This window comes from Chiloscyllium plagiosum, chromosome 31 (genome assembly GCF_004010195.1).
Source record: "Chiloscyllium plagiosum isolate BGI_BamShark_2017 chromosome 31, ASM401019v2, whole genome shotgun sequence".
NCBI classification, from domain to species: domain Eukaryota; kingdom Metazoa; phylum Chordata; class Chondrichthyes; order Orectolobiformes; family Hemiscylliidae; genus Chiloscyllium; species Chiloscyllium plagiosum.
The window spans coordinates 18,625,840-18,641,782 of record NC_057740.1 but is presented as its reverse complement, the minus strand read 5'-3'; the positions used below and the strand labels follow the sequence as shown (position 1 = coordinate 18,641,782).

At 37.7% G+C, this 15,943-nt stretch overlaps 1 protein-coding gene across 1 annotated transcript in view; it reads right to left on the bottom strand.

Annotated features, from left to right (window-relative positions):
* Nucleotides 1-3,348: 3,348 nt before the first annotated feature.
* LOC122565291 (acidic leucine-rich nuclear phosphoprotein 32 family member D-like) overlaps nt 3,349-15,943 on the bottom strand; it is a 17,106-nt gene continuing 4,511 nt past the window's right edge. Inside the window, exons 2-7 of the mRNA XM_043721092.1 lie at nt 11,880-12,029; nt 9,635-9,757; nt 8,143-8,359; nt 6,676-6,797; nt 6,006-6,051; nt 3,349-4,962 (exon numbers count right to left, since the gene is read on the bottom strand). Coding sequence (XP_043577027.1) covers nt 4,889-4,962; nt 6,006-6,051; nt 6,676-6,797; nt 8,143-8,359; nt 9,635-9,757; nt 11,880-12,029 — 732 coding nt within the window. The 3' untranslated portion in view covers nt 3,349-4,888. The remainder of the gene's footprint in view (nt 4,963-6,005; nt 6,052-6,675; nt 6,798-8,142; nt 8,360-9,634; nt 9,758-11,879; nt 12,030-15,943) is intronic.

Sequence of the window (15,943 nt, the reverse complement as noted above, 5' to 3'; positions counted from 1 at the left end):
AGGGAGTGGCGATGGAGGCAGCTCAGGATCTGCACGTCCTTGGCAGAGTGTTGAAGGGCTTTTGCCCGAAATGTCAATTCTCCTGCTTCTTGGATGCTATCTAACCTGCTATGCTTTTTCAGCACCACACTTTTAACTCTGATCTCCAGCATCTGTTGTCCTCACTTTTGCCTGACAGTGAGGCAGCTATAGGAATACAGAATTCAGCTTTGAAGGAACCTCAGCCAGTGCCCTTCTCTAACAGATCCAAGGTCTTGTTCCTGATGTGAAGGAGGGCACAGACTTGCCGGTAGAATGAGTGACTATTGCACTGTGGTACAGAGCACCATTCAAGTGGTGGTGTTGAAGGAGAAATGTAGTGACAATAAGGGATAGATACTGTTCTCTGCAGCAAAAGCAGAGTCCCAAAGACTGTGTTGCCTACCTGCTGCTAAGGTTATCATCTCCTCAGAGTTGTTGAGGACTTAGAGTAGAAAGGGAAGGATCCAGTTTTTTATGGTCTAAGAAGATGCCAACATTGATAGTACTAGGAAAGAGGTTCTGCGAAGGGATTATCAGAAGCTTGGGGACCACATAGGTAATAATGTCAAGATGACATTAGCCACATTCAAATTGGAATAGGGCAAATAAGGTTGGAAAGGTAAATGTATGGATCAAATATTGGTGTGGGAGAAATGGGTTGACTCATTACGCACTGACATTAGTATTGGGCAGAAAGCCTGTACAATTCATGTTATTGAAAGGATATGCAGGCATTGTCAGGAATGCAGCACAAAGTGGGGCTCATTCCTCCAAACCTGGATGGTTTGAAGATTATGAAAAGATTTGACAGTGTATACCCAAAGGAAATATTCCGAATTGTTGTAGACTCCAAAACTTGAGGTTCCACATTTGCTTTTCTAATTACCAAAACACTCCAAACAAAAACAATACAGGGAACACTGCTCATAATACCTGTTATCCAGGAACAGCATAGGTTAACATGAAGTAGGGTGGAGTGAAACAAACTCAGAAATTATTGAAAAAAACTCATCAGGTCTGGAAGCATGTGTCTCCAGAAAGCAGAATTTTGAATACAGTGACCCTTCTTCAGATGGTTCGGAATAATCAACAATTTCTTATTTTGTCAGCTAGACCAATTAATTCTAACTCATAGGTGTGAATGCCAACTACAAAGACATTACAAACATGTAGGTCACTAGGTCCAACTGCTTCATGTTTACCTCCAACTCCAACTCTCATGATTCCATTTCATAAGATCCAATCAGCATATTGCTATATGCTCTCTGCTATTTAAACTCTGCAACACACGTTATAGCCATCTGATTTTAATATTGAGCTCAATAACTTTAGATATTAACACAGTTCCCATTTCTCTTGGGTAGCAGATAGGAAGGATGGATTACACTGAACTGGAGGATATACCTGAGGTTTAGTTTCCTTTACTACACGGGGTGACCATCTCGCAAAACACTTTTGCTGTCTCTAGGAATGATCTTGACCTCCTAGCTGCTTGTCAGTTCAATAAGCCTTGTTCTCTATCTTGGGCTGGTTGCAATTTTCCAACAATGCACAAGTTCAAAGCATACCTCATTTTCCACACTTTCCAGCCTGCAAATCTCAATATTAAATTCCAAAACTTCAGAAACAGACCGTTTATGTTTGTTCCCCATTTTTCTTATTCTGTCCACACCCCCCCCCCCCCCCCCCAAAAGCTTGTCTTGTTTACTTTCCTCTTAGTAGACTGGACCCACACATTAATTTACATCCATTTTACATCTCTATTTCACCAATAACAAACTGCCTTTTGCCCTGGACCTTCTATATCTTCCCACTTGTTCCTCCTCCACCTCTCAAAAGTGTCAAAAAAAAACATTTTCCAACTCCTTTCAGACCAGAATCTAAATGTTTCTCTCTCCACATAGTGTTTCTCCGGAATTCTTTGTTAGCTCACATTTAAACAATCTTTGAAATATTCAGCATTTGTATTAACTGATTATTTAGTCCTTTGCCAGTCAAAGATGTACAGCACAGAAACAGACCCTTCCGTCCAACTCGTCCATGCTGACCAAATACCCCAACCTAATCTAGTCTAATTTTCCAGCACTTGGCTCATATCCCTCCAAACACTTCCTATTCATATACCCATCCAGATGCCTTTTAAATGTTGTAATCGTACCAGTCTCCACCATTTCCACTGGCAGCACATTCCATACATGCACCACCCTCAGCATTAAAATATTGCCCCAAGGTCACTTTTAACTTTCCCCTCTCACCCTAAACCTATGCCCTTTAGTTTTGGACTCCCCCACCACAGGGAAAAGACCTTGTCTATTTATCCTATCCATGTCCCTCATGACTTTATAAACCTCGAGGTCACCCCTCAGCCTCTGATACTCCAGGGAAAACAACCCCAGCCTATATAGCCTCTCCCTCTCCATGCTCCTCCGCTGAGGAGAGATCTTATCGAAGTTTATAAAATCATGAGGGACACGGATAGGGCAAGTAGCCAAGGTCTTTTTCCCCGGGTAGGGGAGTCAAAAGTACTCGGCATAGGTTTGTGGGGAGAGGGAAAATATTTAAAACGGACCCAAGGGATAACTTTTTCACGCAAGACTAATGTGTGTTATGGAAGGAGCTGCCAGAGAAAGTATTGACGCTGGTATAATTACATTTAAAACCCTTCACCTGGCAAAAGTGCAGAGTTCCGAAAGCTTGTGATTTCAAATAAAGCTGTAGGACTATAACGTGGTGTTACGTGACTTATGATTTTGTCCACCCTAATACCTCCACATCATACCATGTGGATAGGCATCTGGACAGGTACATGAATAGGAAGGGCTTAAGGGGAATATGGGCCAAATATGACTAGGTTAACTTAGGATATCTGGTCGGCATGGAAGAGTTGGACTGAAGAGTCTGTTTCCATTCTGTACAGCGCGATACAGAGCAACCTTGATTATCTGAATATTGGATTATCCAGCAAGATTGCAGGGTGCTGATGTTCGGCTAAACTATATTATCTAGCATTCGAGTAACCGAACAAAATACTGCCCGCCTGTGTCCTTTGGATAATCGAGGTTCCTCTAACTAGGCATCCCATGATCTATATAATGAATGCATCATTGTCAGTGATGGCAGAATTGTTGGAAGATTTCAAATATTTACTTTACTGAGCTCTAAATCTCAACCACACTGGCTCCCTAATAAAGAGAAAATTATAGTAATTCTCAGTTTACTCAGAAATGACTTTGGAGTCACAACTGCTGAGAGGTGGAAATCATGTTTATGGCCTCAGCTGCAGCTTAAAGGTGTGCAACTAACCTGTAGCTAGAAATAGAAAACAACTTATTAAAAACCCATTTATTTTTGAAAATTTATAACAAAACTAGATACATTAACATGAAAGCGGCATTCTGAACTTATTTTCTGTACAGAAATAACCTGAACAGCAACATTTCAAAGTTTAATACATTTGTAAAGTTACTACACTGAAAATTTATATTCAAATTCATTTTTGCTCTAAAAAATTCACACCACACTAAAAATAAAAAGTAACAAATTACCTATTTCTAATCTCAACATTTAGTTTTCTTTTAAAAAAGTCCCAGAGTTTATAAATATCCATTTTTCAATGGGTATCTAGAACTAATTCCATAATATACTGTTATAATACAAAGAGACTGTTGACCGAGTTTATACAAATATTTGAAAGCCATTTACTTTCCTCGTTATAAGGTTTTTTTGCATTTGTATTTAAAAACTGAATAAACTTTTTCAGAAAATCTGGTACACCTGAAGCAAGACTCATAGCCTTTTTAGATTTCTATTCAACTACTGGTGAAAGTTCCACCAGATCCATGTTTAAGACAACATTAGACAGCACGTTTACAGTCCTGTTAGAACAACCATGTCAGGCAACTGCAACTACAAAATATACCTTAATGATAATTATGGAATAGATTTTCATACTCAGGTTTCTGAAAAAGACAGCTTCTTAAAACACTTCTGCTCACCACTCTTGCATCAGTTCTGTTGCTATGGAAATGCTAAAACAATAAGTTGTCAATAGTGGAGACTGGGGTTTTTGAAAAAAAAAGACATTTCTGACAGATTGCACAGGCTATCTTATTGTACACCCTAATACACAGCGACAACTGAATAATCCCATCTACATTTAACAAAAACATTGTCTACCAGACCAACTACACTATAAGGCACAGTAATGTCATAAACTCCAAGCTGAATGCAGTGGGTTTGAGACAGGTTTTTATAACAATGTATAACTGATAACCTTAGTGAGTGTTAAACAAAACGTATACCTATTACAAGAATCATCTGGGGAGGTTTGGGCTTATTACTTTGAAGTCATCACATTCTACCAGTTAAGGCTTTGGACACGTGCATCCCCCTACAAACTTAAAAAGGTTAAGCAACGCCAGCTACTCAAGCTCCTTTGTCTCTCTTTGGAATACCGATCCATGGTGTGGGGGTGAAGGTAAGAGACAAGGGAGAGTGAATAAATACTAATACTGGTTGAAAAGTTCTTGCCTAAAAAAAATTCTTTGGGGAGGGATGCTAACTACTTCTGATGGAAGTCACAGCACAGAGATAACAAATAAAACTCACCACTACCAAGTTTTCATGAAACAACTTTGGTTTAAACAGTGGCAACTCTGACTAACCTAAGGCCACATTCCATATCCCTCAGCTTTATCCAACTTGTCAGAAATGTGATAATCAGTTACTATAAATGCCTTTAAAACAAAACAGCTTATGAATTATATTTTTCATAAATATACATCGCCATAGCTACAGATACTGTCTCAGAGGAATGTCACTTGATGCGAATATCAACCACAGTCACAGTCTATACATTTTATTGGACTCATTCATCATCTTCGGTATCCTCTTCCCCATCATCCTCCTGGGTCCTCTTTCGTTTCTGGCCTTGGACAATGTCTGTGAAGAAAAAAATTGTTTAAAACTATTAGATAATGGTGTTTTTGTGGAAGTGAGAAGTGAAAGATATGTCACTACATTAATCTACAGAGTTAAGGAAATAGACAGTAGATACTTGAGATGAAAGTATTCTAGATATATTGGGAATATTCGGAAAAAAGGATAGGAAATGTAGTAAACAGAAAGTCTGATTTGCTGCATTTTAAATTACACAAAAACATGCATAACAAAAATAGTAATTTATTTACTATGACTTAACAGAATAGCCAGTTTAATGAAATTACTACAAAATGATCACCTGAAGGATTAGGATTGACAGTCATTCTGAAACAGGAGAATACTGAATATGGTGTCCTTCTGAATTAATTGACCTCAAACATTTGACTTCGCTATGGAACTGCAAATGCTTTTACCCTTCCCATGCCACTTATTTCCCCACCGTCAATTAATTATAAGATCCCCATCAAATTTTGGATTTACAACTGTTAGGGAATTTTCTGTTTCTTAAAATATTTGGACGGGTAAAGAAACTTCCCTGAAACGCATTCAGAGTGCTCTTTTAAATGGCACACAGATGGTTTAATTTGTGTAAATTATTGTATTTTAGATATACTTTAAAATATTTGTCGAAAGCAGTTTGTGCAGTAGTTAAGCTTATTTCATTAAATGTGCATAAGTGGATGCATCAGTGTATCCAGGTCCTTTTCAAACTGTTGGGATACACATTTAAGGTAGAGGAGCAAAAATGTTAAGAGAAGACAACAATGAAATCATAAGTAAGTCAAGATGGTGAGCAGCTGGTGAAGGTTCAGACCAAAGAGATTCATAAATAAAACATTAGAGTGCAGGAGGTAAGCAGAAGAGAGATTGGCGAATGAGAATGAGATAGAGTGAATTAGTGCAGTTATGACCAAGATGGAAAATACTTAAAACAGAATTCTGAATATTCATAATGTGCAAGTGTAACATTTTGCACATATTTAAGATTATTCAGGAGGTACATCCAATTTGCAATTGACATAATGATTTTTTTTCAAGCTTACCTTTGCACTCCTCTTCACCATCGTCAGCTTCTTCGTCCTCATCCTCCTAAATGAAAACCATTAAAATGAGTTCGGCTCAACAGTATCAGCAAGACTCAGTTATCATACAATTGTATACAGCAGAGCCTTTTTTTTATCCAAACGGGACGGGTGGAAAGTATTTTGTTTGGATAATCAATCTGATCGCAAACAAGCGGTAATTTATGAGTGCCGGTTTGCCAAACATTTCTCGGTTACCCAGCAATGCACACCATAATACCATTTAACCGATAACTGATCTACATAAACAAGCAGTAATTTGAATGCCGGTTATCCGGCAATGCATGCCATAGTGGTGTTTAACTGAAAGCTGAGTTGCCTAATGCCGCCTTTAAGGGACCTTAAGATCTTGTTTGGATAATTCGAAATTCGGAAAATTGAGGTTGTACTGTATAACCATTTACAAATAACCAACACAAAATCAAGCACAAAGTTTGGCTATATGTGCACTCATACTTGAAGATCTGATTTCACTCGTTTCCAAGAGGTTGTTGCAGAAATTACACTACAACTGGATCCAACAATGATCGACTTTCACAGATCCATGATTAATTTTAAAAGAAGAAAAACAGGAAATGAGATGGGAGGGGGAAAGGAAATAGATCCATAATATCAGGATTTTATTACTTACATCCTCTTCTGCACTGTCTTCCTCATCGTCATCATCATCATCCCCAAGTTCATCTTCATCCTCTTCATCCAAGACATCAAATTCTCCCTCTTCATCATCCTCATCCTCCTCTTCCTCTTCAACTACAAAAATCAGACAAGTCACTGTAGAACTTGAGATCCAAATTTTAATTCAAAAGCATCCTTTACTTCTAAAAATAGGACCACGAAATTACATTTAAAAAAGAATTACCACAACAATACCGTGCTAAGGAAAATATTTACATTTGACAGAGACACTGGGATGGCAGGATTCTCCAATCAAGAGACTGGATTTATATCCTAGAGTTTAGAATGAAAAGGGACTTAATTGAAGTGTACAAATTTCATAGAGATCAATGGGGCCATTGGATGATGAATGCTTCCCTGGCTTCAGGGGCAGGTGAGAGTCTACAACCAGGGGACAATTTCAGAATAAGTAGACAATTAGACAGGCTGAAGTATTTCTTTATTCAGAGGACAGCAAATCTTTGGAGTTCTCTCTTCAGAGGGTTGTGGGGATTTAGTTGTTAAGTATAGTTAAAGCAGATAATGATAAATTTCTACATCTTATAAACATCAAGGGATACAGGAATAACATGAAATAGTACTAAGTGGATCTGCTATGATCTTTTGAATGGGAGGAGAAGCCTGATTAGCCAAATATTCTAATACCATTCCTATACACGATAAGACAATGTTTTAGATTATTTTGTCGATAGTAAAGCTATTTCTGATGTATAAACATTATCAATGTGACATTATAAGCAGACATTAAAACAACAAAGCTAGGTTTCAATGAAAATATTATTACTATGGGATAATCTCTTAATTTCTCAGTTTATTGATCTTTTTCTTTGTAGAATAAATGTTTTGTAATATTTGAAATTTCAGGGCTTCCTTCCACATATCACAGATAGCAAACATGTATTATTTATCACCATTGTATACCTATGTTGTTCACACAAAAATCCAAAGTCCCTATATTGTTAATATTTTGAAATGTAACTCATACTATTCAGACTGGTGAAACAATCGCACTTGAGACTACTAACAAACCCCCGGGAGTAAATAGTGGCATTCTGAAAGCTGTTCACAAAGAAATCCTTTCTGTAGTTGTGAACTCGAAAATATTTCCAAAGATTTATCTAAAATTTGAACATTCCACTACTCTGAATATTTACATTTTAAATTATTTAATTACTTATAGAAAGAGTACATCATGAATCCAAAGTAGTAATCAATTACGAGTGTAAAATATATTATTACTATATAGATATCAAGTCATCAGCAATTATTTCAACACCTCAGTTAAATTTGAGGAAGCTTGCAAGATTCTTTTACCAAGTGAAATACTTTTGTTACGAGACTAATTAGTTTGGTGATATGAAATATTAAAAGCCCATCAGGCTTTGTGCATTATCATCTTAGATCTTATGTAAATGTTTACCATCTTCATTTTCTTCATCATCATCTTCCTCATCATCATCATCTAAACAATCACCATCGCCCTCCACATCTGAATCTGGTGCCTCCTGGTCATCTTGGTCATATCCATCCAAGTATGTGAGCTGGGGGAGCAGCTTGAACATGCTATCTCTGTAGTCATTTAAGTTAGTCACTTCACAGTTAAATAAGTCAAGACTCCTCAAATTGAGAAGTTTCTTCTGTTGAAGAAGAAAATAAATTTAGTTACGAAAATAACTCATCAAGTATTATTCAATTTGGTTCTCTCTTCAAAGTTCAGTATCTATCACACAGAAGCTGCTGTCACAACTGATATTTTTATAACAAATCCATCATTAACCTTCAATATCAATTTATCCGCACACTTTGGAACTTGTAGTTTCTCGGTTACATTCAATTTAAAAAAAAACCCTATGGCAAATTCAAATGGAAGATGACCTATAAAATTATATTAAGCAAGGTTCTTTGGATCGAAGGGTCATTAAGATAAAGTGTTTGATTCAAGACATTTGGGGATAATTTGCTTAAAAGCTGTAATTTATTCACACATGAATTAATGCAACTGGTTCTATATTGTGTTACTTCAGTTAAAAGGAGAGAGATTTGCATTTATATTGTGGTTTTTATGATTTCAAATGTCCCAAAGGATTTCAATCTCAAGTACTTTTGAAACACGGTCACTACCTTAATGACAGCACAGTACTAACTTCAAGAAACCGACCTCAAAATAGAATCCCTTATGTATTTTACCATTCTGATTATCTCCATATTAATTTCCACCAAAGTGATATGGTTAGAAAGAAGCCCAATACCAGAGAAGGAACAATATAGATCATTCGCATCCCCTCATGAACTGTGGAAGCCTTTGCATTGGAAAAGCCAACACCAGACACTCTACACGTTTGTCACAAAATAGTAGCCTAGATATATTACCCCAATTTTAGAAGCATGGCTTCGCTATTTAAACTTGCATTTCAGGGTTACAGCAACAAACTCGAAGAGTGATGGGTATCTTAATAAAACCTTTCATAACCTTAAGATGGTTTCTGTTTTTGGTCTTTCTTGTTTCAGTGGAATTAATTCCACAACTTGTATTCACCAATGTCCTCATTTATTTTTGTTATGGTTTCTATGTCATTAATTCTCTTTCTTGAATGCAGTATCCAATACTAACCATATGTTTTTAAAATATGTTTTTATCTAACTGAATATTCAAGAAATTTTACAAAATAACATATCCTCATATAGATTTCTGTTTATTTTCACCCCTCAGCATGTATGCAGTGAATGTGTACACTAACTCCTTGTATTTCTGAGCAACACACATTAATTCTAGCCCTGCAATTCCTGGTCATCAATTTACAGGATTGCTCCTTTACTTACCGCACGCCTGTAATAAATTCTATTCCGCTAAATTGCAACAAGCTATATATATCATTCATGGCTTCCCACCTCAACTATTGATAATTTCTTACCAATGGCTCCAGAGTATTGATATCTTTGATTTTATTTCCACTGAGGTTTAAATGTGTAAGGCTTGGGGTCCTTTCTGCAAGAACTTCAAGGCCTCCAGATATCCTGTTATCACTTAATTCAAGCTGAAAAATTAAGGTTACAAATGTTTGTAAATCACATTGGTGAACAACTTTGCTACAAATTAAACACCAGCAAGCAGTACTCAGTGGCTGTGATGATTAAACACTACCAAAGCCCTGCAAAACATGGTCAACAGGCTTGCTAAAATACAGTTTGCAGGTAGATAATAAGCTACACAAATTTATAAAATAATTTGCACAGAATGTCTTTTCAATGGAATCAGTAAGATGTAATTTAATATTATTTGCAGTTACTGTGTTTTGCTGACTTTAATATAACAGCACAGAATTGTACTGAATCGATTTTAAAAAGCGAATCCTACATTTTATTTATCTGTGATTATTAGCTATCATATCCAAGTATATGACAGGTATTTAGGAGCATTATTATCCTAATTCTGTTTTAATATGAATTGCAGTTTTTATAACTATCAATACAATTTTATATAAAAGACAGTCCAAGCTGCAAACACCAACGGTAAATCCCAGTGGAAGTCACATACATGTACCTAATTAGGAGCAGGGAAAATAATTATCGAATACCTTTCAACTAATCTGCCTCTCAATTTAGAATGGCCAATGACAATATCAGACACTTTTTAACTTGTGATCAAGATTCAAACTTCTGAAAGTAACTGGAACATGATGAATGCTCAGATCAACCTGAGAAATAGGAATCTTGATGCCACTGTGAACAAGTATATAAGTCAGCTAATGTAAGTAACATTTCTAATTTACAATGGAGTATGACATCTACAAGTGCTGAAGCTGAATGTTCTTAAATTTGTGTTTACTGGTGTTGTTTTAGCCAAGTGATATGGCAGGCTGAATGTAACAGATTAATACCAAGATGCTAGCCTTCTCAAAATTTAAAACAATTGGATATGGTTTTTTAAGAAATGGCAACTGATTGCCAATGAACTCAACTGGCTTCCCATTGCATCACTGAGGCAGTAAGTACTATTTACAGAAAACACTTCTTGAATTAATCATTTATTATCAATGGATCAAAAATCCCAGAATTGCCCTCATGGCACAATGACTAATTCAAGGCGGCTTACGGTTAATGTCACTTTCTCAAGCCAACCAAAGCTGGGCACCAAGTGCAGCCATGTTAGGGCAATCCATGTTTTGAGAATAAGTATACAATAACAAAAATCAACTAATGAAATGAAAAATATGTTGATAAATGTACAATAACAGTGACTGAACATTCATAATGAGTAGCAATGGAAGAAATGTCAGATTGTGGGCGGCACGGTGGTTAGCACTGCTGCCTCACAGCGCCAGAGACCCGGGTTCAATTCCCGACTCAGGCGACTGACTGTGTGGAGTTTGCACATTCTCCCCGTGTCTGCGTGGGTTTCCTCCGGGTGCTCCGGTTTCCTCCCACAGTCCAAAGATGTGCAGGTCAGGTGAATTGGCCATGCTAAATTGCCCGTAGTGTTAGGTAAAAAGGGGTAAATGTAGGGGTATGGGTGGGTTGCGCTTCAGCGGGTCGGTGTGGACTTGTTGGGCTGAAGGGCCTGTTTCCACACTGTAAGTAATCTAATCTAAACTAATGAATCAATTAAAACACTTTTCTGTAATTTCATAGCAAAACTGAGAGATTTACCATTCCCCGTCAGATTAGAGGTTGAATGTGAACAGTGCCTTGGTTTAGTTTTCAATTGTCAACCATTACCCAGTTCAATGTATGTATGCCAACACTGAGTCAGTCATCCTCAGAAGCATTCAGCGCCCAATATTTACAATGAAAGATTAAGCCAGGCACATATGCATTAAGAAATACTACTTTACCAACACATCTAGGATTGTAAGTTTCCACCACATAATTAATCACCAAGGATAAAGATTTAAGCATTATTGAATGGAAGTGTAAATTGCTGCAGATATTTCATAAATGTACCACAAATAAATCTTAGCTGAGTAGCTTTATCACTGTCTACTATTATGTTCAGAATTCAAGATCAATGTAGGAAGCACAAATATTTATTGCTGAAAAACTTCACGGCAGGAAGACTGCACTGTTCATTGTAAGTTGGCACAGTTGACTGACTGTGTTTATAGTTTGACTTTTCTGGAATGATTAACTTTCCAAAACATGAGCGCTTCTAATTCTCACCTTTCTTAGTTTATTTAACTTTGGGAGATTTGACACAGATGTCAGCATTACGTTGATCATACTGAGAAACTCTAAGCTTTCAAATGATGCAGTCAGTCCTTCAATTTTTCCATCATTTGACCTGCAATTGTCCAGAACCAGTTCTTTAACCTGTAAAAGAAAAACAAAGTGTCGCCAAAAATGCACCATACAATTCAGATAAATGCAATACACATTTTATTTGAGCCGTAAGTTAAAATATAACTTTTTGCAGTCTTCAGTGTACTCTCAGGTGCCTTCCTTGTCACCTTTCTAAGTTGCCCCTTGCTAATAAAGCAGAAATCCAGCGCAGGCCAGAATTAAACCCTGGCGAAATTAGCTCCTGCTCCAAACTTTTGGCTCTTGTAGCTCCACCCACCTTGGCTGGCTCAGGTGTATTGAAGCAAAACTAACTTACTACCTCTCAGATCCCATTCTGGTAGCATTTTCTGGATGTGTCTACAGTCACAGCATGAGGACAAACGTACTGAGATGACGCAACCTGTTCATCGTGTCTAGATTCATTATTGTACTCACCCAGTGCCTCCGTTAAAGGAGTTAACCTTTCAATCGGGTAGAAAGTAACACGAAATGGGAATAAAACAGTGCCAAAAAGATTAGTCAATTGTTCAGTGCTGGTTTGGGGAAAAATTGGGCTGAAAGATGTGACTTGTCAACATTGCCCCCTGCTGGTAATGGTGACCTCCCAATTCAAAGGAGATTAAAATCTCTAATTGAAAATCTATACGTTGACTGAATATTAGATTAGATTAGATTACTTACAGTGTGGAAACAGGCCCTTCGGCCCAACAAGTCCACACCGACCCGCCGAAGCGAAACCCACCAAGACCCATTGCCCTACATTTACCCCTTCACCTAACATTACGGGAAATTTAACTTGGCCAATTCACCTAACCTGCACATTTTTGGACTGTGGGAGGAAACCGGAGCACCCGGAGGAAACCCACGCAGACACGGGGAGAATGTGCAAACTCCACACAGAGAGTCACCTGAGGCGGGAATTGAACCCGGGTCTCTGGCGCTGTGAGGCAGCAGTGCTAACCACTGTGCCACCGTGCCGCCCACAATATATGTTGATGGGATACATAGAAATTTGATAGTAGGAATTTGACAATTATAGTGGTGCTCCCTATTCTATAGATAGGAATTGCTACTGATGCTGTGTTAGAGGGAGTGCAGAATGAGAAATAATCTAATCTCATATAGGCAGAGGGGTGTGTGGCAGCATAACATCTGGAGATTGTAGAGCTACCACACCCAAAATAAACTGAGCGATTAGAAAGTCTACTGGGACACAGCAAAGAAGAGGTGGGAGCAAAGGACCTTCTTGAAGGCCCTGGATAAATTGCACTTTATTACAAACTAAAAATGAGTTAAATATTACAAAGATTAAAGAAAGTGGTCTTCGAAATAACTTGGACATGGGGAATGGAGAGAACGCAACCCAGAATGGAACAATATTCTAGATAATGTGTTGGTGGGAACTGTAATATGTAGCTTTTATCACAGTAGAGGAAATGATAGCTCAACTATTTTATATTGACTGTACATCAGCACAGTAATAAAATGTCTACTCTTTTTCTTATGAGCCTATTGACAAGTATCAGTCTTTAACAGAAATGAATTCCTGGTTCATCAGCTCAGAATGAATCATCAATCTGTGGTAAAAGGGGAAATGCATTCAGGGAGGTACAACAGCAGAGCTGTCCCTCAGTAATCTGGAAAATAACTCAAGTAGTGAGCACAGCTTTCTCAAAATTGGTCAAAGACCTCAATCAAGGAAGGAAATGCACTTTGACAGCACCAGGTACAACTTGAAGATGACCCAAAACTCTATAGTTATTGCAATATGCAAAAGGTCACTTGCAATATGCAACAACACCAGAGCAAATAAACAGAAAGGAACCAAAAATAGCAACAAAAGAAATAGTGGATTAAAATACTCAGCAGAGCTGGCTGAACATTGCAACATTTGTATTTTCCCAGTAACACAGTGAAGTTAGTCTGGATCATGTGCTCAGGTCTCACAGTGGGCCTTGACTCTATAATCTACTGAGTCAGATCTGTGCACTACTACTGAGCAATAACCAACAAATTAATCAGTTTATAAAGGTCAAGTATTTAAACAAACACTAATATTGACAACATTCAAGGTAGTTAGCATGTTGCAAACTGTCTGCATAAATTGTTCTGATTGTCTGAAGGCTCAGGTCATAGCCCAATGGCTACCAGAGCTGAGTACACAAATACATTTAGCCAAAATTCAATAGCAATGAAAACAGTGCCGTACACAGAGATAGAGCTGAAGTTCCACCATCTACAACCAATGAAACTAAGATTAGACATTTAATAGACATATAGTATATCCATGTTGTCAGTAGGATCTGATAACACATTTGCATTTTAAAACAATTGACTTGTGCTGCATATATTACCCTAAAATATTTCTGGTACCCACATCTACTAAGATTAAATTTATGATTCTAGTATCTGTCACAGTCTCAGCATGTTAGACTACTTGTGTTCACTGAATTACTTTCTAAGTTCAATCACTATGGTTTTATAACCTATTTTGGCAGATATAGTTCAGGAGTAAACAGTCTGGACAGGTATCTCACTGTAGCTGAACACCGTCACAGGATCTTGTACATGTACCTGAGGTGGAAGAAAAGGGCACTCGAGTCAAGACCTATAAAATTATACCTCTCCACAACAATATCTCAGCTCATGGAAATCAAGATCTCTCAACCACTCAAAGAATAGACCCTTTGAGGAAGCCATCAAACATGTGTGACAGGTATTTCAAAGATTATCTAGGAATGTCCTGCTTGAAATTGGCTCCAAACTGAAACAGCTCCACAGTAAATTAGAGGACTGTCAATGACTGAACTAGTCTGGCTCATTACTGACACCAGAGACTCCTACCCATGACGGGCCTTGATAGCTGACAGAGACCATGCTGCTGGGATCCTTCTGCCAGCTGCAGCTAATCTGAGTCTAATGTGAAACAGGCTCTGAACTGGACAAGTGACAGGAAGACTCTTGATGCTCTGTGCTGATAAACTCCACAACTGCCTTTGCATATACTAGAGGATTATGTAACCTTTAACTATTACTGCATTCTGGTCAAGTTCTCTGGGTCAGGTGAGAGTGACAAGTCCCTTCAAGAAAATTGTGACAATTCAACATCACCCAAGCAAAAAATGGCACTTGTGGATTTCCACATTGTCAGGTATTTGCCCCTAATCTCTCACCAAATCCCACACAGTAGTTTAGTGGTCAATACTGAACTGTAAAGTTGCTTTGTCTTACCAATTTTGCAATCAGATCCACAAGACTGTGCTGCTAATCATTGTGCAGTTCTCTTGAATTCATATCTGCTCTTGACATAAATACATTTCCTTTTCCCAATTTGTAATAACTGAGTCAATGCATACTTCATCGTATATGAATATGTTCTACCTAGATAAATATTTTATTGCCCATCCCAGTTTTGCTTCATTATACTGTTGAATTAAAACACTTCACAACAAAACATAAATAAAGTAAGCCATTGTTTTATGCTACTCATTAAGCAACATGAATCCCAAACAGAACATCAACATATTTTACTATTAAATCAGAATATTATTGCTCTTTGAAGGATGCCAGAGAATACTTCACCAAAGGTATTGATCATCTGGTTACATAACAAAGCTATTTCAGAAAGTGTAATAATCAGTGAGCAGTTAAGAGTTGGTAAATGGGGAGGAAGAGAATTGTGGCCATTAAGAATCTTTATTTATTTATAACCAAATGTAACCGATTGTAGGAAAACAGAACATGAAATGAAAATCCAGAAGTCATGTCCATAGTTCACTCAAGTTTCTGTAAAGATATAAACGGATGAAGTAAAGAAGCCAAGACCGAAAAGGCAACATTCAAAAATCCATGTGCTGGGAGCAAACTTTCAGTAAAAACCCCCACGCTCACGGGAGACCCACAACAGAGTATGTGTGGTGGTGGGGTGTGTGGGGGGGAGAAAG